The following is a 26,255-nucleotide window of genomic DNA, read 5'->3' as shown; positions in this document are numbered from 1 at the left end:
TGGGAGACAGACACTCTGTATTTGTAAGGTTTGGCTAAAACTGCAAAAGTTTTAGGCTGCTGGAAACTTCCGATGATGCACTGTGTTTCTTCTTCACTCACCTTTTCTTTACTCTCTATGTGTTTATACATCACTCTGCATTCAATCATTAATTATTATTAAACTCTGGCTCTCTTCCACAGTGTGTCTTTTGTCCTGTCTACCTCCGCTCACCCCTAACTGGTCGCAACAGTCGGAGCCCCTCCCTGAGCCTGGTTCTGATGGAGGTTTCTTCCTGTTAAAAAGGAGTTTTTCATTCCCACTTTCACCAAGTGCTTGCTCATAGGTGGTAGTCTGATTGCTTGAGTTTTCTCTATATTATTGCAGGGTCTTTACCTTACAATGTAAAGCTCCTTTTGGTGAATGTTGTTGTAATTTGGCGCTATATAAATAAAACTGAATTGAATTTTGAAAGTTTATCATACATAAACTGAAGAGGCTGCATATTATTACTATGACTTAAATGTAAGTAATATTGGCTGTATTTTATTTATCTGTTGCATTAAATTTAATAGAGTCAGTGAGAGTTTTTAGGACTGGTTCAATAACATCAGTGTTGTGGCTGTTTTACAGTATTATTTACAATTTTTTTGGAATGAAAATAAAACTAAAGATCTGAAAAAACAAACTCTGGACTGATAACAAGCAAAAATGGACTGATTGTTTTTTGTTTTCATAGAAATTTCACCAAAGTGTCTTCCATCCATAAAGCCCACAGTTGTTAATTTGACCTTACAGTTTTGGCTGTTACTTAGCAAATTCTTCTTCTTATTATTTATCAATAATATCATTTATTCATTTTTTAAAAGACATTTCAAACAGTAGTTTAGGGTTTATGGGTTAGGAAACATACAGTACATTTCACCTTTAAAACATATTTATTTGTTTATTTACCTTGGGTAGTGTCTGAGACAATGAACACTATAACAATATAGAGGTAATAGAATATAAATTTAAGTAACATAACAGGTATAAAGACTTGGATGTTACACGAATATATTTCATTTCCCTTTTGCATAATGGCAGGAAGTGTTGATATAATTTCTGTCTTTACATACAGTCTATGGAACGCTCATTTCCCCGAGACAGTTTACTTTCCCCGGTGCTAATCTGAGTCTACAGAAAGCCTCACGCGTTTTAGGAAAACTAATCAGTCACGTAGTGTACACGCTCTGACTGACAAATGAAATCACTGTGAGAAAAAGTGGTAGTATAAAATAAAATGGAAAAATGCATGTATAGATGTAAAAACTAAAGGAATTAAAATAAATGTATTGGGTAGACAATTAAATTTCTGTAAACACAAGACTAAAGTAACTTTCATAACATGAAATATTGCTTACTTTTGTTACATTTTGAACCCTTCTGACCTCAGTACCAGTTGCTCTATAGTCTTACTTAATAGGCTGCCAGTTTTAGAGTTGTTACTGGGATTTTATGGATAGCTTCTTTGGATCGTCCTAGTCTAACCTCTAGCTCATCTCTAACCTTTTAAGCCGAAATGACTCTCGGCACAGTTTTAGATATAGGATATTTTTTGGATAAGTCTGAGTTAAAAGAGAATAAGTGACAGGGCTTTTTCTTATTGGAACTATAGCTTTGTAAAGCTTATGTCAGTATCCATCCACCCAGCAATTTTCTTAACCGCTTATCCATCTTAGGCTTGCAGGGGGGGCGGGAGCCTGGGGAAGAAAAGCAGAGCAAGCAGGGGAAGATAAAGATGAAGAAAGGACCCTGGACAGGTCTCCACTTATGTCAGGATCATTCTTCTAAATCACTTATCAAAACCCCATCTGTTCAAATTAACATGCACAAGCTTGTTTTTGCCTTATTGGATATGTAAACAGCATGTTTCTGAAAGGGGACAAGGGAAAGGGAGGGTGGAGGGAGGGGTTAAGTGAGTAGAGGGCGACACAGAGAAATAAGCAAACAAGTGCACAGGCAGACAGAGAGGTAGATAGGCAGACAAAGAGATGGATGGGTGGATGGAAGCTTGTTGAGGAGAGGAATAGAAAGTCCTGAATGCTGTTGCGGCGGGCTGTGCTGACGTGAGGAGTGTTCCCAAACACAGTTAGTAGCGACTGCAGACCAACTGCATTACCATACACACACACACACACACACACACACACACACACACACACACACACACACACACACACACACTCCTGACACGCAGTGCCCGAGGGAGAAAGCTGCTTGCAGGCATAGCTAAATAGAATGGGGACAGACTCTCCTGTTCTGGTCCCGAGGAGGTTACTGTGCAGCTACTCCAGTAAATTTGTAAATTTGTCAAGGTGTGATTGTGGCCATGCAAGAGTATGCGGTTGAGTCGGAATATGCATTAATGCTTTTTGTGTGTTTCTAGGCTTTGAGGGACTTTCCACAGGTGTGTGTGTGCATTTATGCACTTATTGTGTAATGGTGTCCACCTCTCTGTATGTGTGTGAGTGTGTGTGTGTATTCCCATGAACAGGTCGGTCCTCTCCTCTCCTCTCCTGTCCTGTCCTCTCCTCCACCCCCTTCTTCTTTCCATGTCTGCGCTTCCTCGCGGAGCTAGGTGCGTATCATTGGATCAGTAGCTGTTGGCTGCCACACTGTCCAATCGCATCTAGGAAGAGAAAATAGAGAGAAAGAGGGGGAGAGAGAGAGGGGGGGAAAGCGAGGAAGCGAGGGGGAGATGGGGGAGGAGAAAGAAAGGAAGAGAGGGAGAGAAGGAGATTGATCACTTGAACGTCCTGGGCCCTGTATTCCTCGGAGAAACATTAAAATTTCTACTATAGCTCCAAACAAATCTTTTTTTTCCTCCTTCTTCTTCTTCCCACCTTTCTCAGGCGGAAGGCTTGCAGGTTGTTTTGTTTTTTTTCTTCTTGTTTCTTTTTTGGGTTATTCCCACCCCGGAGACGTGCCACCACCACCACCATCACCAGCAGCAGTAGCAGCAGCAGCAGAGGAATATCTCCCAATATCCCATCCCGGGCACGTCGGATAAGCTGCAGCAGCGAAAGCACGCGGCAAATATTGCGGTGGAAGGGAAAGGAGAGCAGGTCCATGGGATTTCACACCTCTCACCCAGCCTGGGTACGGTATATCCTACATTTTTGTCATTTGAGGATTTTTTTCCCCTTCTACTGCAGCGGGGATGCAGGTTGAGGCTTTGCATTTGAGTGTGTGTGTGAGTGTGTGTGTGAGTGAGTGAGCGTGTTTTGCCGTAGTCAGCTTCAGAGCCGATAGAGATTTAGACAGGGAATTCTACCTCACAGGCAAGCATTTTTCCACACTTATTTGTTTTTTATTCTTCTTCATCGCACACGCTTTCCCTCTCGTTCGTTATAATAAGAAAGCAGCCTAGCTTTTATCTGTTCTTTCTATATGAAAATACACAAGGGGAGGGTGGCAGGCGGGTTTGCCTTGATAAATGGAGCGTTATTCATCAGCGTGTGTGTGATCACCACTGGAATGTTAACTAGCACCTTGGACAGCCGACACCAATACAATCTAACATAAGAGGAGCGACAGCGCGCTGATCCTTTTACACTCTAATATCTTTGCAGCTTACAGTGGGTCGGCGTGTGTGTGCGCGCGCGCGCGGATGTGTGTGTGATTATACAGAGAATTGATGTTTCTCTCTCTTTGTGCGCGTATGTGGACGCGTGTGTTAATATTCTGCCCTCAGGCCCTCGGAGGGAGAGAGAGAGAGAGAGAGAGAGAGAGAGAGAGAGAGAGAGAGAAAGCAGTGTCGGCTGGGAAGCAGCTGTGAGTGTGTGTGTGAGTGTGTGTGTGAGAGTGTGTGTGTGTGCGCTTGAGATGGAGAGGGAAAAAGACTGAGCATGTAAGGTGACAAAGAAAGTGTGTGTGAGACATTTTTTAAAAAAAAGGTGTATTGCACGCATCTTAGGTGGTGGGATAGAGAGCAAAGTATACGTGTGCGTGGTCGTGCGCGCGTCACAGGCTTCCTACCTTATGCTACATGCAGGTCAGGAGCCCTACGGTGTATTCGGGGTTTAATTAAGCGTGTGACGTGACACCCTCCCATCCCCCCATCGGGGTCCTGTGATCTGTGAAACAGTGTGTAGTGAGGATGTGACACAGCAGCCCTGACAGTCTGACACCGAGTTAAGCTGAGCGGACAACATCTCGTTTGCCCTATCTATCACTCCCATATCTATTTTTATCATGAAAAGAAAGCAAGGTGCACAAGCTGTCATATGTGTGTCTCCTGTGTGTTTGTGTGACATTTTATTTATTTATTTTTTGTTGCCCTGTGATTATTCTAATCAGGACTAATTAAATCCATTCTTTCTCTTTTTTTCCCCTCCTCCGCTTTTCTCTGCCTCTCTTTCTCTTATCCAGGCGGCAGTTTGGGCTTGTTATGGGGGTGACCCGAAGGAGAAAGTGACAGCGGAACAGTGATGCCACTGTTTACATAACAGGAGAGACTCGCACACACATACATGCACAAACATATACACACAGACATGCAAGCAGGCTCAAATCGCCAGTCCAAGACATACACACTCACTTAAACAGTTCCACACATGCATACACTCTGAGACGGCGTATTGAACGGAGTCACTGACTGAGTCACTGCACACTCAGAGGAACAGAATCACTGACTCACACACAGGAACACACACAGACAGACAGACACATACACAAGGGGAAAAGGTTGTTTGCAGGAGCCAGGACTGTGTTGTGTGTGCTATGGGCCAAGCTGAGCAGCAGCTGTGTGTGAGTGTTGGATACCTCTGAAGGGTCAAAGCAGCCGGAACCCTCTGCCTCCCCCAGTTCCTCCCCTTACCCCTCCTATCCCTCCTCTTCCAGCTATCCCCAAAACACATCATGTCCGAGCTGAGGACCAGCAGACTTTTATCCCCCCCTTCATCCTTCTCCTTCCACCTCAGGTTTCTATCCCTCCTCCTCTCCCTCTGTCTTTCCCTTTCTCTCTATCCAACCTCCTTATTGGCACAACAGACTGTGCCGGTCATTTCTACGGCACAGGGCCGTATCCGTGGCATCTTGACCCCGCTGCCCTCAGACCTCCTTGGGCCTGTCATTCAGTACCTTGGAGTACCCTATGCCAGGCCTCCAACGGGGGATCGGCGCTTCCAGCCGCCTGAGCCGCCCTTACCTTGGCCAGGAATACGAAACGTGACGCAGTTCGCTCCTGTGTGCCCACAGTCATTGGATGAGAGGAGCATACTGGGAGACATGATGCCATCCTGGCTCACTGCTAACTTGGATATAGCAGCGACGTACCTCACTCACCAGAGCGAGGACTGTCTCTACCTCAATATCTATGTGCCAACTGAGGAAGGTAAGTGAACCTAGTGGTGTGCAGTGAAATCTGGGGGCAGGGAAGGAAAACAAGCGTGCAGGATTGGGATTAGGATTACATGGTTAGGTTCATTTTGCTCTACACTGGCTAAGAGGATGATACTTGATTGTGGGAATATTTTGGGCATGACAAATGATTAAATCATGAGTGTCCTGTCAGAGCACAGACATAACCTTGACAAACAAATAAATCTTTTTTTTTTTAAACTATGCCTTGCTCCCTCAACCCCCTCTGCACACTGCTGGTTGAACCAACACTTAATATGCAGACACCTGCGTCAGTCGCCATGGGGTTTACGCCTTTACTTGTGGAGGAAAGTGGGAAGGACACAGACTCACTCATGCATACATATTGGTTCATACACATGCATGTGACCCTACGCACATGCATACACACATACACACGCCATGGCATTGAACGCTCCCGCCACTTCAATTTATACCCACCAACTGAAAAATGAAGGCAGGGGAGCAAATAAACCCGAAGAGTGATCAAAGGCTGAGATACATAAAAATGGACACATGGACATTCACACACACACAGCCACAGATGCACACACAAACAGAATAAAGGTGGAGATGGTGGATGGAGCTGTGCAAAAAGTTATGCAAAAAAAAAAGAAAAATTTGATGCCATGTGATGCTAATATCTATCTATCTATCTATCTATCTATCTATCTATCTATCTATCTATCTATCTATCTATCTTAACCCATCTCTATCTTTCTCTTGCCCAGACATCCATGAGGAGGGGCAAAGGCCAGTGATGGTCTACGTCCACGGTGGCTCCTACACAGAAGGCACCGGTAACATGATGGATGGCAGTGTGCTTGCAAGTTATGGCAATGTCATCGTCATAACTCTCAACTACCGCCTAGGAGTATTAGGTAAAAATTATCTACATTTCATACCCATCCTGTCTCCAGTATGTATACAATTTGGCTGTATTAGGTGTATATGCTCATGGTTTATTTTTATATTGCCTTTATTTTTAAGTTTAAGTCTCCAAAATCCAAGCAGCCACAAGCAGGTTTTTAGTGAATCGCTTCTAAAATGGCTGAATTTGAGCTTCAAAACTGTGCTCCACCCTTCGAGAGAGAACAATAGCAGAGCAATTACTGCCAAGGTGCTCTGGGTATCACTGCAGTGTCATACACCTACTGTATGGTAATTTCCATTATGAAGCGGTAGTCTAAAGGGTGATGGATGGATAATAATTTGAAATGCGTTGTCCACATCTCAGTGGCACTTATTTAATCTGGGAATTTAGTCTTTTCCAGAAAAATTAAATTGCATAGGAAGAGATGGATATTTTACCCCATGATAGAAGCAGATGAAGGTGGGAATGCATAAATCAAAAGGTCCACCGATGGCAGTGGTCACCGCAGTGGTGAGATTTATCAGAATGATCTTACACCAGGAAAAAAAATGCATTCGTTTGGAGAAAACGGCATTTTACATTGTTGCTTTACACTAATTCAGTTTTAGTTTTCCCGTGGGTTGTTGTATTGTTTATTAGATATTATGAGCTATAATTGAGAGTTCAGGGTTGATGCAGTGTGTACTTTGTAAATGAATTTTTTTACATGTAATATTTCTGCTTTTTCTCATTATGTGGGAACTTTCTTTTATAAGATACAACAGTTTCGTTTAAAACAAAATTCAGTTTTTACGTCTCAACACAGAAGTCAAATCTAGAGTATACTTACCATCTGGATTGTTTAATCCTTCAACGAGCTATAAAATGTGAAAACCATTAGTGAGCTGTTTTTACCCAGAGTGCCATTTCCGTTTATTTTTTAAATTTTTTTCTTTAAGTGGAAACATGTTGAGTATGGGGGTCCCTGGTGGAAAAAAAACCCCCTGAAGCCACCCCCCCCCCCACCACTACTAGCATCGACTCAAATCTGATCCTTTTTACCTCCATGACTCTCTGACTCATTGCTCTCTGAACAGCAAAAATCTGATTCCCTGTGGTTTTTCTAATTTTAGGCAGCTATGCCTAAAACTCACAGGTTGGATAATCAGAATGTCTTAAAATCCTGGTATTAAGCCTTCTTGTGGTTGTAATTATTAAAATTACAAAGAGCTGAGTAGGGCCACAGGAGGGTTAAAAATAAATGCGAGGCCTCATTTACTGTATTACACTAAGGGCATGAACATTTAGTTGTTTGTGTGAGGCCCGTATATTGATTCAATCAATATACGGGCAACACATCCCACTGACTGGGTAAAAGCATTCTAATAAGAAGGTGCCCACTATTTAGCAGTGAGAGTGATGAAAATATGAAAATAATATGTAAGTTAGAAACATGTGGATACTGTATCTTTTCTACTTTAATGCCTGATTTAGCTTATACAGCTAAAAAAATGACATCCCTTATTATAATCTGCATGATTATGTAAATTAGTAATAGAAAAACTAGACTGGTGTTTTGTATTAATTAATAGGTGGCTTTTAATTAAATTTTATCGGTTTATATATCTTTTACTTGCACATGCAAATCATTTTCAGGCTGTTTGAGAGACATTTCTCTCCCAAAAGTAAGGACACATCTGGGTACCTCCTTAATTAGGCAGAGAATGTTTTTTGAAAATTGGGTTTGAATACATGCTAAAAGGTTAATACGTTTTTAAATGCTAATTTCCAAGGCTTTCATTAGACATTGATTTTATAAGATGGAATAAATCTGCATGTGGTTAGTGGGTGAGAAGAAATTCCATTTAATTCTGACCTTGGGGAAAATATAGCAGCTACTGCTGTAATCATCATTCAGAGCCAAATAAAGACCATCCTACATGCTTCTTTGTGTCTTCACTCCATCCCCTGTGTTTACACCACCTGCGCCTTCTCCATCATCATCACCATCACCATCAAGCTACATCTCGAGTACATCTTCTTCCTTCTCCTCGCCATTGTCACCATAAGTTGGATGCATGAGGTGAGCCCATTTATTAAAAGCGATGTACAATTATGCACACGAGCATAAATGAAATAAATAAACGATTGACTCAAATTTTTTTTTTCCCAGAATATGAAAGCACATTATGCAGTTATAATAATCACAGAGCTCTTCTAAACGAATATAATCCTTACAGTGTCCTTCTTTTTGCTTCAGAGAAATTTCTGACAAATGCACATAAGTGGTGAAATGTATTTTAGCATTGCTTTTCTTGCTCATTATACTCTTATGTGCTTGAGGTTCACAGAAATGAGCTTTTGCAGTAATGAGATAGAGGAGTGAGCCGTTAGGATCCTTGTGTTTAGTTAACATCAGTAGTAAAGGGAATAAGGGATCGCTGCAGTTGTAACTGCATGCACATGTAGATTTATGCGTTTATGTCCGTGTGTAATTGATATTTACTGACATGAATATGGATGTAACTTGTTGATTTGATTCAGTTTGAGGAATTGCAGGAGAGGCACATCACTTTTCATGAATTTTAAACTTCAATGTATCATAAAAACAACTTGTGAATAATTAACAGTATGAATGCCGCAATCTTGTGCCCAACTTTGTGTTTTCTTTTGAGTTTCTTTTTGTTATTGTGAGATAAAGATGCACCACTTCTTCCTTCTCTCTCTGCCTACCTATAGGATTCCTTAGTACAGGTGACCAGGCAGCAAAAGGGAACTACGGCTTGCTTGACCAGATCCAGGCCCTGCGCTGGGTGAAGGAAAATATCGCAGCCTTTGGCGGGGATCCAAACAGGGTCACGGTGTTTGGATCAGGGGCTGGAGCATCCTGCGTGAGCCTCCTCACCTTGTCGCACTACTCGGAGGGTGAGCGAGAATCAAAGATAAAAAGTGTATTGATGTACTGTGTTTTATTCAGTTCAACCTTTAAAGATGGGTGACAAATGAAAAGAAAAAACAACTGTCAAGCCACAACATGCCATCAGCGCAACTTTAGGGTAGTGGTGGACTATCAAGGTTTCCCCCTTTTTTGGTCTTTTGATGATGGCGGTTAAGAGCCCTGGTTAGCATGTCAATCCAGAATTTCCCATAGGTGTTTTCATTGGAGTCGACATCCAAAAACTCTGATGACCACAATGTATGACTTAAGTAATTTCATACTTATTACATCATTAAGTGAGTCCACTATCCCTATGGGTGGAGGCACTGTCATCCTGGGAGAGAGCATGGTGATCAAGACAAAAAATAAATAAATGCCTCATCGTAGGATAAAGGTGATCAGTCAGAATAACAATGTATTGATTTGCAGTGACCCACCTCCAAGAATCTCCAAGGGGAGAACCAAATCATGGCAGAAAAAATGCCCCCTCCATCCCCCACCAGTCACTTGATCTCCTCGCCATAGATTTCAAGAATTCAGCGATCATTATCACCCATCTGTATGTTAAACTTTTTTTTCATTTAAAAATATATAAAGAGAATGGACAGATTGTGATGGCGGCTGGTAGGTAGGTGGCTGCTTTGTAAGCTCTGACATTTACCATTATGAATCTTTTCAAGGTCTCCAGTGAACCGTTGCAGCTTTCATTTAGTGGTCTTAATGCCTGAAAAAGCCTTTGAATTCTGTGAATAATACAGCCTGCCCGTGACTCATATAGCCTAGGGCTGTTATTATTTTTAACTTTTAACATTTAACTCTTACTTCAACTTAGTATGCCAGATATAACCTGTCATACTTTAAATCAGAATAATGCAGATCTCCGATGCCAATTTTTTTTCCCTTGCCGTGGGAATGATTGCTTCTGGATCTATTTATGTGTGCAAATGTGTTGTGCAACCTTCCGGTGTGCAATCAAGTGGCTGTGCATCCATGCACACATGTGTGGGTGCATGTGCACCCATATATATGTGCCTCAGTGTATACAGGCTACATCTACACCCAGATTTGTATTTACAGTATGTTTGTGTGTTCATGTGTATCAGACCTGTTCCACAGAGCCATCATCCAGAGCGGCAGTGCTTTAGCCAGCTGGGCTGTCAACTACCAGCCAAGCAAGTATGCCCGGCAGCTCGGTGAAAGAGTGGGCTGCGGCATCGATGACAGCACGCAACTGGTTGCCTGCCTCCAGGGCCGGAGTTACCGTGAACTTGTGGAGCAGAACATAACACCAGCCAAATATCATACAGCTTTTGCCCCGGTGATTGATGGTGATGTTATACCTGATGACCCCCAGATTCTGATGGAGCAGGGAGAGTTTCTGAACTACGACGTGATGCTGGGGGTTAATCAGGGCGAGGGCGTGAAGTTTGTGGAGGGCATAGTGGACTCAGAGGACGGTGTCAGTGCTGAGGACTTTGACTTCGCAGTGTCGGACTTTGTGGATAGTTTGTATGGATACCCAGAGGGCCGAGACACATTGAGAGAAAGCATAAGGTGAGTTGCATTTCTGAATATACTTAAAAAATGAGTAATAAGTGAGGGGATAATAATGTGACATTCCAAATAATATAATTATCAGATTTCTTTTAGAAAGTTAGATGAGATCATTGATACGAAGCTAATAAATGTGACCCTGCAGTCAGAAGTGTGTCAGCTAGCTGTGATGTAATAGTGTGAACAGCTTGATGTTCTGTCCTAAAGAAACAGACTCCAGCATGTCTAAACTTTATGAAAAAATATCTGTCATGGCTGTGGCCAGGGATGGAAGAAGCACTTTACAACAGTACTTAGTAAAAATCAGACAGTTTAATGTCACCCATTGGTTTTGATCTTCACATTTTAAAGTATCAGTGTTAGTGTTTTCCCCAGCACCATGTTGTTTTCTTGGAGCCAGAAGTTAGCTTATATGGATGGAAAAGTGGAGTGCTAATTCATTAGCTAATACTAGCTAAGCTGCATTCATAAACTGTTCCGGTGCAATACATAGACACACATATCAGCTAAGTAGCGCTAGGTAACATGCAAATAACACAGTGACAATTTTACTCACCAAAACTGAAGGAGAAATGTCTTGGATGGCTGCAAAAGAAGCCACAATATTAATCAGATAATCCATTAAAAATGCTCCACAGGGCCCCAATAGCACATAGAAGAAAAAAAGGTCCAGTTTTTATCTTCTATTGCAGCAGTGAAGGTGAGGCCTAGCAGACACCAGTTAGCGCCATCTGCCTATGATGGGTTAGTCAATCAATGTGGTTATGCCCATAATTCAATTACCCAGTGGTTAAGAGGAGGGAAACTATCCGCAGAGCCCAAAATTGTTTTTGATCCATGCTGTGAATATGCTTTTTGATGCTGCAAAGTTGGACATTTTACCACTATGAAGATTGACTCTCTTTTGCAGCCAGCCTAAAGTGGCACCTGGAGGAATTGCAGTTGGCTTCATTTTTCAGCTCTGGAGGTTGCTCCTTCGTAAAAAGAAAAAAAAAACAAAAAAGTATCCCTTCCCTTAAAGAGATTTTATGCTAAAATAAAAAGAGTTTCCTTCAAATGTAGTCACTAAAATGTGAGTAAAATTAACATGGCAACTGTCAATAGAGTATTTTGCAGGTGGTGGCCTTTGCAGAATTTAGAAGAAAATAGAACCGAACAACCAGAGTGGGTGTCCTCAGACTCTGTGTAGCAATATTAAGCTACATAAATCAAATAATCAGCCTCAGCTGATGAGGCATCAGTACAGCCGACAACACTGAAATCTCTAAACAATATAAGCTAATTACACACAGCAGCTGCAGCCCACTAACACACATAGATTACATAGGCACTAACTGTGGTGCTCACAGTTAGTTTGTTGTAGTTCCTTCCTGACTCTGATTTTGCTCCAGGTTCAGCTTTTCTGTTTTTCACTTCTCAGTTTAATCTGCCTCTAAGCCTTCAAACACTGAGCTGAATGAGACTTTTGAAGTTACAACATTTGTGCAATAAGTTATGGGGCTTTCAGACACAAAATGACATTGCCTGTCCCATGGGATCCCTGTATGATCATTACATCCCCTTTACATTATTTACATTTTTTAATAGATCTGCAGTTATAGGTTAAAGCAGATTACAAACCTGAGCTATTTTTACATTTATTGCCTACTGACAATGAACTTGCTGACATGCCTACCTGTTTTAAAGATAACTCTTTACTCCTCGGCCTTAAAGCAAACCTGTTTCTAAAAATTCAGGAAATTAAAAAAAATCAGTCTCAGCTTTTCCTCTATTTTGCCTTCTTTGTCTGGCTGGATGTTTCATTTCAAGTGGCCATACTGGGATATTTGTCATAGTAGTCAAAATTTAGATTATCTGAACGTGCAAACTACCAACATTCAAACCCAACCCCTTTGTTCCTGAGTGAGAGAAAGAGAGAGAGAGAAATGGGGAGAGCAGCTGTGGCCAAGCAGGCTAGAAAGTGGATGATGAGGAGAGCAGTGCGAGCAAGAAAAACATTATTTTCTGATCGTTACATGGCGGTCGCGTTCTGAAGCACAAATAAGCACACCCACACTGTCGTCCTGTCTACTGTTGCCTCAGTCCCACTGTTGGTCAAACAGACACACAGACCTGCGGCTCTAAAGACATCCATGACACAGACAGAGATCAGAGGAGAGAGATGGCCTGTGTTCCAATATTCTTACTACCATGCTGCTTATTATATAAGATAAAGATTTAGTATGTCACAATACAGTATGTCCAAAACAGTATGCCAAAATGACAAGGATGTCCCACAGCATCCAGTCACTATTTGAAGCATGCAAACCAACATGCTTTTCTGGCTATTATGACTCACAATCCTCTGTGTGGTAGAAGATATGAGCCGTGCATCACAAGACGGATGATTTAAGTAACCTTCCAAATCGCATATTTTTTTCTTAAATTTTTGCCTCACAGACTTCACACTATATTAAAGTACTATGTCCAAATCTAAGGCATACTTCATACTAGGAGACATAGCTTGTAAGGGCGGCTGCAGCCTTGAACACAACAGAATAATAAGAATATACAAGCAGGCCATGGGTCTGAGAAAACCAACCGCCCACATGCGGGTCATAGGTGATGAAGGGATAGCAAACCCCCCCCCCCCACACAAGTGTTTTAGCATTGAACCCGAAACAGCGTGAACAAGCAGTGCAACAACTATATTCATGAGGTAAAGTTCACGGAGAACATGTGTGCTTCGCAGTAAACAAGCTGGTTTTTATGTCAGCTACAGCTTCTTGTTCCGTTCTCACGTGTTTATTATCCCCATTTCATGTGACATTTGTTTTGACTCTGCAGCATATACCAATGTAGCCAAAGTTTGGACTCATAAAAAACTAGTGGCACTGTAATGAGAATAAATGTAATTTGTTACTTCCTCCCTTCAGACTGTCAGTGTCTTGCCTCCAGGCAGTGATTCCTAGAATAAAGGAAACCAGCAGGAGACTTAGTGGAAAAAGATACAGCATATTAGTGAGTGTTTAGAGGTGTTGGTTAGCAATTATTTTAACACGGACAAAATGAGTTGTTTTCTCCAACTGCTAGAACAAAAGGCTACTTCTACTGCTCCCTTAATCACAGAGGGGTCAATACAGTGGGTTGCTCTGCATATTTGATTTGGCAGATTTTTTATACCGGATGACTTTCCTGACACATCGCCCAAGGGATTTGAGTCTCCTCCTGGGACTGAGCCGGGGATCATTTGCTTGTTAGGCAAATGTGTAAACCACTACACTGTAGTATCTGCATGCTAAGCTAAGTTAACTGATCCCTCATTGTAGCTTCAAATATATCAAACTGACATGCAAGTGGGAACAATCTTCTGGTCAAAGGCATGGCAAAAAGCATAGTTAGCAAAATCTAAAAGCCATAGACAACTGTAGACATAGTGTGGTGTCTTAAAATTGAAGCAGTGCAGAGGGACCTTAAACCTGAATTCTTTATGATGCGCTGCATAGGGTGACTGCTCTGGTTGCAAAAAGAACTGACCATAGTTTCCAATGATGAGTTTATGGTCTCTAGTTTTGCAGGAGGTATTATTTAGTTATTATTTCATGCAATTTACTGTTAATTTGATACATTATGAGTTAGCTATGTAGTGTAAAATAAATAATGCTTGCATGCTTTAGGGCTGGTTTACTTTGTGACTGTTGAATCACCACTGTATAAGCATGCGGATCCATCTCTTCCTCTCGACATCTGGATTCAAGGTGCAAGACCTTTATTGTCATTGTGCAAGGACAACAGAATTTGAATCCTTGGTATATAAATATCCGTTCGCTGTGAAATCTTGTTGCTCTGTAATGCATATAATAGATTTGCTGAAAGATGAGATGATCGATTGACTAAATTTCAAATGTATTTATGATTTAAGGTTCATGTACACAGACTGGGCGGATCGGGACAATGCAGAAACCCGCAGGAAGACACTAGTGGCGCTTTTTACAGACCATCAGTGGGTGGCACCAGCAATAGCAACAGCTGATCTCCACGCTCAGTATGGGTCTCCTACCTACTTCTACTCATTTTACCACCACTGCCAGAGTGACGCCACGCCACCTTGGGCCGACTCTGCCCACGGTGATGAGGTGAGATCAAAGTACATGAGCAGTATCTGTTGCATGGGAAGAGTTATTAAGCACTAGGCTCAAGAAATGAGACTAAATATCAAAGAGGATAGAAGAAAGACTTCGCAAAGGACGGTGACTAATCTGAGTAATTAACTCTAAAGCAAATTTGACAAAATGACTTATTTCTCAAAGAATCTTGAAATATTTATACAATGAATGAGGAGCTTTGGGGTTTGTTACTGCTTCACATTGATCTGTTCAAAATACTTGATTAAGGAATTCGTTAGAGCATTAAATATCAGAAATGTTCATGAAATAACTTGTGCTACAGGCCTTTTAGGTGGTTAAGTAGTTATATGCTGTGTATGTGTATTTTTCCTGACTATTTATATGAAACAGCTCTTTGTTCATGCATGTGATGACTGAATTATGATGGTAACAATATGGCTATAACAGGACACAAAATTCACATTTTAGTCTAATTTCGACTACAGAGTCATTGTTGGTTGTGTATTTGTTTGTGCACACCAACAACAACATTTCTTTTTCAAAATAATGAAATAAATGTAAAATGCATAATTGGCTATAATTCACAAGGTTTTCAAATGTTGTGCATTAAGTAAGAAAGTACTTTGATCTTTTCACCCTTGCATAAAAAATGTCCACTAAGACAAGTGAAATACATTTACAATTAACTTAAATTACCCATTAAAGCCAGCAGTGCAATTTCAGTAATGTTGCCCATCTCACTTTTTGCCACTCCGCATGTGATTGAACATTGTAACGAAGCTAAGACCCTTTTAATAAATAATTGAAGCTGGGCTCTGCTGCCAGTGCATATGGGTGCACAGGCGAAAAGCCTGTTCTTTGTTTGTCCCACCCCTGGCGCTGATTGGCTAATCGTAAGTGCTTTCCTTGGCTCAAGTATGTAATAGCTGAAGGGCGAAAGCGATATGCTGGTGTAGAGCTCTACTGTAGTCCTCTGTTAGTCAACATAAGATAACGTAACATGAAAAAGCATAAAAAATATTGCACTATCCCTGCTACAAAGTAAGATCACAAACAAAACATGTAACATGAAAATGATTAGAGACCAGAGTATGGAAATATGATCAAATTAAATGTACAGGATCTGACTCAGTAGTGCTTCAGTCATGCTTATGGTTGGAGTCCAGAGAACAAATGTATTGACTCTAACATGAATATGTGTGTATATGTGTAGGTGCCTTATGTGTTTGGCGTGCCCATGGTGGGACCCACCGATCTGTTCAACTGTAACTTCTCCAAAAACGATGTGATGCTGAGTGCGGTCGTTATGACCTACTGGACCAACTTTGCCAAGACTGGGTGAGTTAATAAAATGTCCACTGCAATGTGAGATGTTGTTCTGTTGGAAAATCCCGCGGAGAATTAAGCAAACACAAGCAAAAGTCCATAAAAAAGACAAAAAACAGAGGATGGCTTCGGCGTCATTCAGTCTTTTCAAACGGAGAAACCCGTTTCTAATTTCTGCTATTAATACATAATCCCCTCCCACATGTGTAAAATGTCTCATGACTGAGAATGAAAGCCAAGACACTTAATCACATTTTACAAGTGCAAAAGAAAATGCACAGCTGTCAAAGTCAAAGATCAGTCGTTCCTTGTCCTTTTTTTAAATTGACTATGCAAAGACAAGGTTTTGGCAACGCAAAGTGTTGTTTCTGAAAGTGTGGACATTTCAGTCTTGATTTTACTGGAATAAATCTCCTCCAGGCTTGAAATAGGACAGCCAAGTTTCAAGTCTATAATGTTATCAAGATAAACAGCCTCTCCACTTTGCAGCGCTTGATATCCTTTCCATGTGCTTAATTTTTGGACAGATTAATAATAAAGATTAACACAGGCACCGAGCTATCTGTCAATGTTTACACACAGAGAGTTCAGTCAAAGAGGGAACAAAGAGGAGAATGTAAAAGTTTTGATTGTTAGCATTGAGTTGTAGGCATTGGCATGAGTTTATCGAAAACAGGCAGGAGTAATAAGCTTAATCGCTCAGCTTCTTTATTAAATTAAGCAATATTTAACATAGCAAATAATGGCACGAGAACCACATTTCTCCAGAAAAATTTGATTGCAATTGTCGTAGAAGTTGAATTTTAATGTAGCATTAGATGAAAACATCGCACTTTTAGAGCAACAAAAATAATGAGCTCACAGGCAAAGGATATGTTATTGTAATGCCTTTTCCTTCAAGAGCTCTCTGATGTCTGACGAGAAGACGGCGCTGTAGACACAATAATGAAAGCAGCACCGCAGACTAATTTTGGCAAAGTGGGCATACAGGTTGTCTGTCATGTCAATGTCTTGACAGGCATTTCTTCTGGGACCTTGGCGGAAATAGTTAAAGAGCTCCTGCTCTTGAAAAAAAGTCCTTGAGGACAGCCAAGGTGATGTCCTAAAAGAGGAATCAATTGATTAATTTGCTGTTGCTTGACAAATGTCTTCTCTTCTCTTCTCTTCTCTTCTCTTCTCTTCTCTGACGCAATGAGAAATATAGTTTATTCAGTATGTTGAATTAAAACTAAGTAGCAAAGAGCAATCCAAATTATTAAAGCAGACTGAAGTGGTCTGCCCATAGCTTTGAAAAATATTGCTGCCACAGAAAAAGCCTGCATTAAAACTTTACAAACCTGACAATCCACACTGATAAGAGTGCCTTTTATCTTTCCACGCTGACATTATATACAAGATAAAAGTAATTGTTGAAGATGGACCTTCTTTCTGCAGTGCTTGAAGTGAGTAATTACCAGTAATTAATCCAATTGAGGCTCAATCCACTGAGACCTCTTCAGATTAACAGAAACATCTGTGGTCTAAACCTTGATCTAAATCACCGCAGAGCCTCGCTGTTTCACAGCGTAAAGAACCAGGACAGTGCGCTCACATAATTTGACTGTGGCATGAAATAAAGATATCTTTAATGTGAATGCATTAAGGCAGTCACATTGCATTAAGTTAGCTGTTTCTAGCCCATAGTCTGTATTGTCATTACCGTCGCAGCAAGCCGCAGCGCAAAATCACCAAGTAGGCATGTGAAGATTTCAGTATACACTTCAATTATCAAAGGGGAACTTTCTCTGAAGAAAGATTTCTCTCGGCTCTGAGTGCCTCGGATGGTGATGGAACTCTGCGACAGCTCAATTTAACGGGGGAGATGTGATGCTCCCTGATGTATATTTTGCACGCCTCTGTGTGGGCGTATAAATCCTCAGCTTGTGTGCATTTGTGTGTCGGTGGGTCTTTAAGCTAGCAGCCTTTTTGTGCTGTTCATAAGGTGTTGATTGACAAGCGAGCACATAGCACGTAACTGGCAAGTCTGTGAAGATGCGCTGCCGTTTGACTCCCAACATTTTAGCTGCTGACACAAATAAGTCGGTAAATCGACAAATAAATGCCTGTCGGCATGTGTCAGAGAAGTGATTTTTCAAGCTATTTCCACTGTACCACGCACACATTCATCTCTAATGTAGATATCTGACAGGTTTGCACGCAGTTCAAACTGCAGGAGTTTGAACTGTGCATTAACAGGAATGTTCTGTAAGAGGCATATAAACTGCACAAAAATCAATGAACTAAAACGAAACCACCTCGCAGCTATGTTTACAGGAAAATAAATCTTGTTTTGCGTTGTAGCAAATATTTTTTGCCTCTGGTTTGTCTTATGTCACTTTAATATTGATTAGAAATTCTGATGAAACTGTTGTGCCAGCTTGAGCGAAACTCGGCATCCTCGGAGGATGATTGCCAGCACAGAAGGAGCTGAGAACTCCCTGACATTTGAGAAGCAAGGGAAAAAAAAGTCATTGATATTTGTACGTCAAATGAATATCTGAGCCACACGTGGTGCAACATGAGATCATTTGCTAAATGTGTTTAATTTCTTTGTTTCTTTTAGTATTATTTTCTTTAAGGTTACAGTTATTTGTTAGCAACAAATAAATCCTTCTCTCGCATTTTTCAGTGATCCAAACCAGCCAGTTCCTCAAGATACCAAGTTTATCCACACAAAGCCTAATCGCTTCGAGGAAGTGGCTTGGTCTAAATACACCCCCAAGGAGCAGCTGTATCTCCACATTGGCCTCAAGCCCCGTGTCAGAGACCACTACCGTGCTACCAAAATCTCCTTCTGGCTCCAGCTGGTCCCACACTTGCATCATGTCAACGAGCTCCTCCAGTCGGTGTCGTCTTTCACTCACAGTCCCTCTCCACAGGATGACACCCCTTACTCTTACACTAAGCGTCTATCCAAAGGTTGGCCTCCTAGCAGTACACGCCACCCGGGTTCCCCAGGAGGTACTCCACAACCACCCGAGCCCGCGTTAGGACAAGGTGGAGAAGAAAATGGGGTCCGTGTCCCTAATGAGGACTACTCCACTGAGCTCTCAGTGACTATTGCAGTAGGAGCGTCACTGTTGTTTCTTAACATACTTGCATTTGCGGCTCTTCTTTACAAAAAAGACAAAAGGCGTCTGGAGCATCGTAGGCCACGTCCGCTTCCCCCACCGAGGAGAGACATCACGCCAGCAGACGTTGCAGCCCACCTACAGGGGGAGGGACTGATGTCATTACAGGTAAGTCACAGTGTGGGTGGCTGCACATGCTTTGCACATGTGATGAAGTCTAGATTGCGGTGAGTCATGGTGTGCTTGTGTAGCCACAGAAATCCTCTTCAAAGATCTTTGTTTAGCTTGGCGGTTTGTCTGTTTGTTTGTTTGTTTGTCACCAAGATTAGCTGTAATTCTGTAGCAAAAGTTATAGAATTACATCAACCTTCTTGGAGAGGTGGAGCATGGGCAAAGTAAGACCCCATTCCATTTTTGTGTGCACAATCAGAGCGCTTTCTTTGAATCCTGCAAAATTGGGGATCGGTCTTGGCAGAGGTCTGTGCTCCCTGAGTGCCCTTTCAGATTCAAGCTATATGGAAAATAATCACGCTCATTGTCAGCGAGTCAGTTGAGGTTTTGTGTGACGACGTAATTAAACTCTTGTCAGTGTAGCAGCTGCCAGTAGAGCACTCTTGCAAAACACAGCCCGTCATCAGCAGACATTATCAGTGTGAGGATCCGTGTGTATCTGTGAGTGTTGATGCATGTGCAGGTGTTGGCTGTGTACAATTGCCTGAATTGCTTTCATTTGCCTCGAGTTCATTCACTATCTGGCCTCTTTGGAGCATTGTTAGCCGCTTGTCGCTTTTAAATCTCACACAGCGAGTGCTAAATGTTAGATATGTTTTATAGCTGACAAATCTTAATTGGCAATTGAACTACAGTAATCAAGTTCAGCGCAACAGCCGCCAGATTTATGTTTTAAGTCCGTATTTTCAATGCTGTGTTTCTTTAAATATAAAAATCTAACATTTTATTAGAACGTATTCTTGGGTTTTACATTATTCTGGCTAAGAAAAACATATGATTGTAGAACAGGAGGCAAAACTTGGACTGTTGAGGAGGGCCGCACCAATAAGCTTATTTATAAAGAAATAAAATTAACTGACCAAAACTAAGTTCAACTTATTCGTGTGGCCCTCCGCAAAGGTCCCAGTTTTCCTTGGGAAAATTAATTACCCACCGCTGATGTAGAGTAATACCTAAAAATCAGTCAAATAAAGGCAGGAGGGGTTTATATGACAAATAGCATGAGGTAGTTAGAATTTGATTTGATTTGTTTTATGGATTCAAGTCCTAACTCTGTGTGGAGGTGCTCAAAGCTGGCTCTGAATCAGGTGCAATGAAATCCCAGTTTACCAAGACGTTTGACTCTTTAAAGGCGATCTCACTAATGTGAATGTCTCACATCGGTGTGCAGGTGCATCTAGGATTTTTAAAAATGGGGTGGCATAGGGGGACCCGAGTACCAGTCTGGGGCTGTGGAATGGAATATCAGAAAATTGGGCCAATAATCAGTGTTATATTGATTTTAATTGCAGACAGACCTCTTGCTTCCATAAACATGCATTAAGAGACATGCTTGCCCTGTAACAATATAGTGGCTTCACTGAAGCACAAGATTCAATCGCAGGGTAATGGAGCTAACAAAAGGCGGTCTGGTTAGAGCCTTAAATATGTTTTATTCAATTGAGTTGTAGAACAATGACTCATACATCGTTGCACCATTTCAAGGTAAAGGAGTTCGAGAATGGTTGGAAATATATATGCAATTAACACACAAGCTTTCAGTAATATTATTTTATTATTTATCATGTTTTTTGCCCTTGTTCCCCCATAATTTTCTTCCACGATTGACAGAGGACATAACTAACAACACTAAGATGCAGAGTGGCTGCCAATCTTTACCATTCATCATGACTTTCATACAGTGCAAATTACTGTAGTATATATGAAAGATCAGATGCAAATACCTCTAAGCCCATCTGACACATTTTGTTTTAAGCATTTTTTAAAATCAGGTTCCTGATTAGAAATTATAGTAAAATTTCATTTGAGACTGAATTAAATGCCTTATTTTCAAAAACTCTAGTCAGTTCTTGGGTTTTCAACAAATTCAATTGTCTTCTGCAGCCAAACCCCTGTTGTCCATCTGTGCTGGTTTTGCAGATTCCTTTTTGTACAAGATGTAGGAAAGGCTTGCAAAATCACTAAAGATTCAACTGGAAATAAATGATTCAAAATGAATAACCGAACAATAGCCACACAGTACAACAAAATAATCAATAAATAATAAATAGAAGAGATTACACAATCACTATGCCCTGTGCTGTTGTTATAATAAATAAAAAATAAAAACAGAATTATGATATATCAAATAAATAAATAACTCTAAAACCAGTGAATACTTGTCGTGTCGAGCAAGCTAACCCTCCATGGCACGGTGTTGCCCTCAGGCAACAAACCACACTTTTGCTTATTAAACCGTCCCTTTAACCGTTTAAAGCCTGAACCATGAAATAATTGCCAGAAAATTCTTTTTTTAAAAAAAAAATGGAGAGTTGGAACTATTAGACACATTTGTTTAAAAAATGAATTTAATAATAATTTCTGTTTTTTCATTTGTGTCATATTTGCTGCATCAGGCTTAAAATTGTATTGTGTCATTTTTAAGTTATTCAGGGGGAAAAATCACACTGATGATGTAGAAGTTTCAACAATGAATAAAATACTGTGTTTCAAATATGATACACAGGCATTAATGGGTCAATTTAAGGGTTTATTCTTATTTTTCTATTTTTATTTCATGACACATGTCACAAATGTGTGACACGGTGCCCAGACTACCGTCCTTTATATGTTGAAATCGCTACATTCAAAAATATGTTCCTATGCCTGAACATGTGAAGAAATATATTTGGGTGTTTAAATGCAGATTTTGCAAAATTTAATAGCATTACTGCTCAAAAAGACTCATGAAGGATTATGTTGTCATTTACTGCCCATCATTTGAATCACATGTGTATATTTGATATATCAAAGTTCTCAAAAATTAGGGTTAAATATAATATTTTCTCCAAAAAATAAAAAACCATGCCATGTCTAAAATATCAAGTAGTGCCTGAAACAACATCATGATAATAGTCTGACCACATTGATAAATGGAACTTGACCTGATTAAATGTCAGATGATCTTATTCACATCTTATTCACATCATGCTGTGAACATGGAGGCTTTTCCCGACAAAGGAAAGCGGTGCTTATTTTGGAGGAGGCTCAGTGTCTGGTTTAGCCAGGTTTGAAGTGAAAGCCTTCTATTATCATATGCTACCCACTGAGAGCTTTCACTTGATATCGCTTTCTCATTTTAGATCGAGGTGGCATTTAGAGGCTTGTGCATTCATTATATATTTATATAAACCAGTGATATTTTATGCTGGTCTCGGATAGCACCTGCTAAATGGTATTTAAAGGGAAGAAAATTGCCCACTGAAGTAGGTATAATGATTAATTGTTTATTTTACTGAACTGTGGCTTTATACATAATTGTGCTGATGTTGGCCATGTGGGGATTTGGTGTTTTTCTCAGATTTATTTCACTGTGAATTCAATATTTTTTCAGTTTTTGGACTGTTTGCTGGGTAAAACATGGAATCCAAACCCATTAAACTAGTTTCTCATGTTATCTTTTATTCAGGAGTAATGATAAATTAATTACTTGATTAAATACCCAGTAGATTAATTTATCATAGAAACAATACTCAGTTGCTGCCCTAGATGTGGTTATTTAATAATGCATTTTTTTGTTTTGTTTTGACCTCCTTGTTTTCTCTCGTCCAACTTTCCAAACCTGTAGGTGAAGCAGCTGGAGTGTGACGCTGCCTCAGCAGATGAACGGAACAACGCTCACCATCATCACACCCTGGATACTCTAGATGCGTTGGATGGGTTGGACACCCAGGACATCTACAGCACACTGGACACTGTGCGCCTCACCTGCCCACCTGATTACACCCTCACGTTGCGCCGCTCACCCGACGATGTCCCCCTCATGACCTCTCTGACCCCGGGATCGCTGCCCGTGACCCCGGGGTCTCACCCCGTTACTCCTGCGACGCCAATGACCCCAATGACGCCTGGATCGGTGGCCGGGATGAGGATGGGGCATCCTCACCAGGGATACACACACCATAGCCCATATAGTAATACACACTTGCCACACACACACATCTCCACGCACACACACTCCACCACGCGTGTATAACCGCAGCAAGATACCGCAGCACATAGATACAACACACACCCTTACTTAAACACACACACACACACACACTGAACAAAAGACTTAAATACCTCTACTAATTACCCTGCAGGATTGTTACAGAAGGAATGACAGAGAGACATTTTTCAGTAACAGGATGTAAAGACAAACAGCTGTGTGTTGCATGTCTGGGGAACTGAAACCTAAAACTGGATCAGACGAGATACTCATTTGCTCATAACCCGATGAGCCAGGACAGCCATCAAATGTCTGAAAACCTGCTTTGGATTTTAAATCTGCTTTTTCTACAACTGAGGAGGAGGATGAGGAGCACTGTGGCAAAGGGGTCAGTTACTTTACATCTCTTACTGCACCTGAGCTGCGCAGTGCAAACCGTGCTGAGGCTGAAGAGAGCAGATGTAGATGCAGAACTGAGTTATGAAGTACCACACACACAGACTGCTGATGTCAACTTGAACAACCTGTGAAATGTGAATGTAGCATTTTTTTTTTCATTAAAAGATCAAAGGCCCTATCTGCCAAGGATCAAACTAAGCTGAGGAGAAAATAACAAATTTCAGCGAGAGATGGATGTAAAAAAAAAAACAAAAAAGGAAAAAGCAGAGAAAGCGGAAGAGGGGGATTGAAAAGACAACATAAGCTGAAGGAAAAAGTTTGCGCGATGGTGGGAAAGAGATTAAGATTTCATTGAGAGGGATTTAACAGCTGTGAGAGTGAGGAAGACAAAGGGAGATAGAGTGATATGAAGAAAAAAAACACACACACAGAAATGGAAAGTGTGCCAAGAGAAAGAAATTAGCTTCAGAAGAAGAAGGGGCCTCTGAAGTGTTGCCAGACTTACTGAAGAATCACTCTAACCAGCTATGTGTTAAACTCTTGTAAATAGAATGGAAAGATACAGATGATATATTATGATTTACAGCATTTACCTGCTCTTGCATTAAAACATGACTTATTTAACCACATTATTGCTTTCATTTCAGATATTACTATATTATTGTATAGATGTCCTAAAGCAAGGCTGGTTGTCTTTCTATCTCAACCCACTGTAATATGTACACAGTACCTTTATTTACAGACTATATTTGCTATGCACAGTCATTTGAGTAATTCTTAACAATGTGAGCATTTAGGTACTTGTTTAGTCGTTGAAATATAGGACATTTTTCACTCCATCCTGTCTTTTTTTTGATCATTGGGAAGATGAGCTAGTACTGTGTAGATAATGCAATATTGGTTTGATGATTGAGCACCAGCCAAAAACCACGAACCCTTTGAACCTTTCCTGCTCTCCTTCCCTTCGCATTCCTAAAATTCTTCGTCAAGGCCTTACCCGTATTACCTAAAAAACCAAAATGTAATCTGAAGATTTACAGACAGATGGTGATTGTTCAGGAGTTCAAAAATCACCGCATGTCTCCCCAAACATTCAAAGAACAAAAGGCTTAAATACCTCTACTAATAACCCTGCGGGGTTGTTACAGAAGGCATGAGGGAAAGACTTTTTTTTTTGGGACACATGCTGTCGAAAATCACAGCATGTCCCTCAAAATTCAAGGATTCGTTCTGTTGTTTTTTTCAAGCCCCACTGTTTTACGAACCCACGACTGAATTGCACCCATTAAAATATAAAAGCCGCCATCACGCCTGCCAACCCCTCCTAAATAAAACAAAGAAGTCTTGTTGCTTAGACTCTCTTGACGCTGTCACCCACAGTCTGTAGAGAAATGTGGCGGTGTCACCAACGATTTATCGGTAGTAAGCCCGATGTTTGGCTTACTACCTGCCACCATGGTGCCAATTGTTTGCCAGATTTGATAAATGAGGTGGAGTCTGGGTGGAGCAGAAGAGGGGACAATCACAGTTGCTTTGTGTTACAGTGTGAGGAAAACATGCTGCTTTTTACGCCTTAACATCCTCTTAATGGAGCAATATTTTTTCCAAATTTCTATCAAGACACACCGGGAAAGCAGTTAAATTAATTATCACTCCCCCCCTCCCCACCCAGACTACATCATGTGGAAATAATGGCTGATTTTAGCGTGAGTACTTGCTGCTTTGGTCATCATAATAAGATATGAAGCATTTATGAAATCATAGTCTTATCTGGTTGCTACTGTGAAGCTAAAAACTTTTTTTTCTTTGCTCCAACTAAAAACCCCGATTCCAGGAACTTCACCAAAAGCCATAACGATGGCGCAGAGAAGCTCCCATTTTACTCCCTTTTATTTCTGCCTTCCTTGTCCTGATCTGTGTCCTATCCAACCCCTTCCTTTCCCACTCCCAGCCTCATTTGTGCAGCTACATTGCAGCTTTGACAGCGAGGCCTATTTAACCTCCTCTCATCCTAAGTAACTTCTTCATGAGAGATTTTAGTTACCTGTCAACAGAATACATGAAAAATGAAAGCTGAAAAAAAAAAATTGTGGATGGTAAGCAAAGACCTTTTACAAAGAGATATAAAAATAACATTTAACAAATGTTTGATTGACTGAATATTTTTTTCATATATGGGTTTACTGACTCAGCGGATGGCTGGATTGTGTCAAGCATAAAACATTTCTGCTGCATTTTTGAAAAATAAAAATATCAGTATTTTACAATTATGAGCATTTTAAATGCCTTGTATGTCTTCATTTTTAAAACAATTAGAGTGAAATAGGAGGATTCCAGTAATGTCATCTCTGTTTTGATTAGATAAAGTGGTTGTTTTCCGTTGGAT

At 40.8% G+C, this 26,255-nt stretch overlaps 1 protein-coding gene across 1 annotated transcript; it reads left to right on the top strand.

Annotated features, from left to right (window-relative positions):
* The first annotated feature begins 2,700 nt into the window (after positions 1–2,700).
* Positions 2,701–25,155, top strand: LOC120731111 (neuroligin-4, X-linked-like). The gene is made up of 9 exons (XM_040027923.1): positions 2,701–3,120; positions 4,393–5,356; positions 6,114–6,263; positions 8,975–9,160; positions 10,277–10,727; positions 14,629–14,842; positions 16,047–16,171; positions 18,828–19,437; positions 23,108–25,155. Exons 2-9 carry the CDS (start codon positions 4,882–4,884, stop codon positions 23,513–23,515), a joined length of 2,619 nt encoding a protein of 872 aa, XP_039883857.1. The 5' UTR covers positions 2,701–3,120; positions 4,393–4,881; the 3' UTR covers positions 23,516–25,155.
* The last annotated feature ends 1,100 nt before the right edge of the window (positions 25,156–26,255 follow it).

Source organism: Simochromis diagramma, unplaced genomic scaffold (genome assembly GCF_900408965.1).
Source record: "Simochromis diagramma unplaced genomic scaffold, fSimDia1.1 OVJJ01000343.1, whole genome shotgun sequence".
NCBI lineage: Eukaryota > Metazoa > Chordata > Actinopteri > Cichliformes > Cichlidae > Simochromis > Simochromis diagramma.
This window is presented reverse-complemented; position numbering and strand designations above follow the sequence as displayed.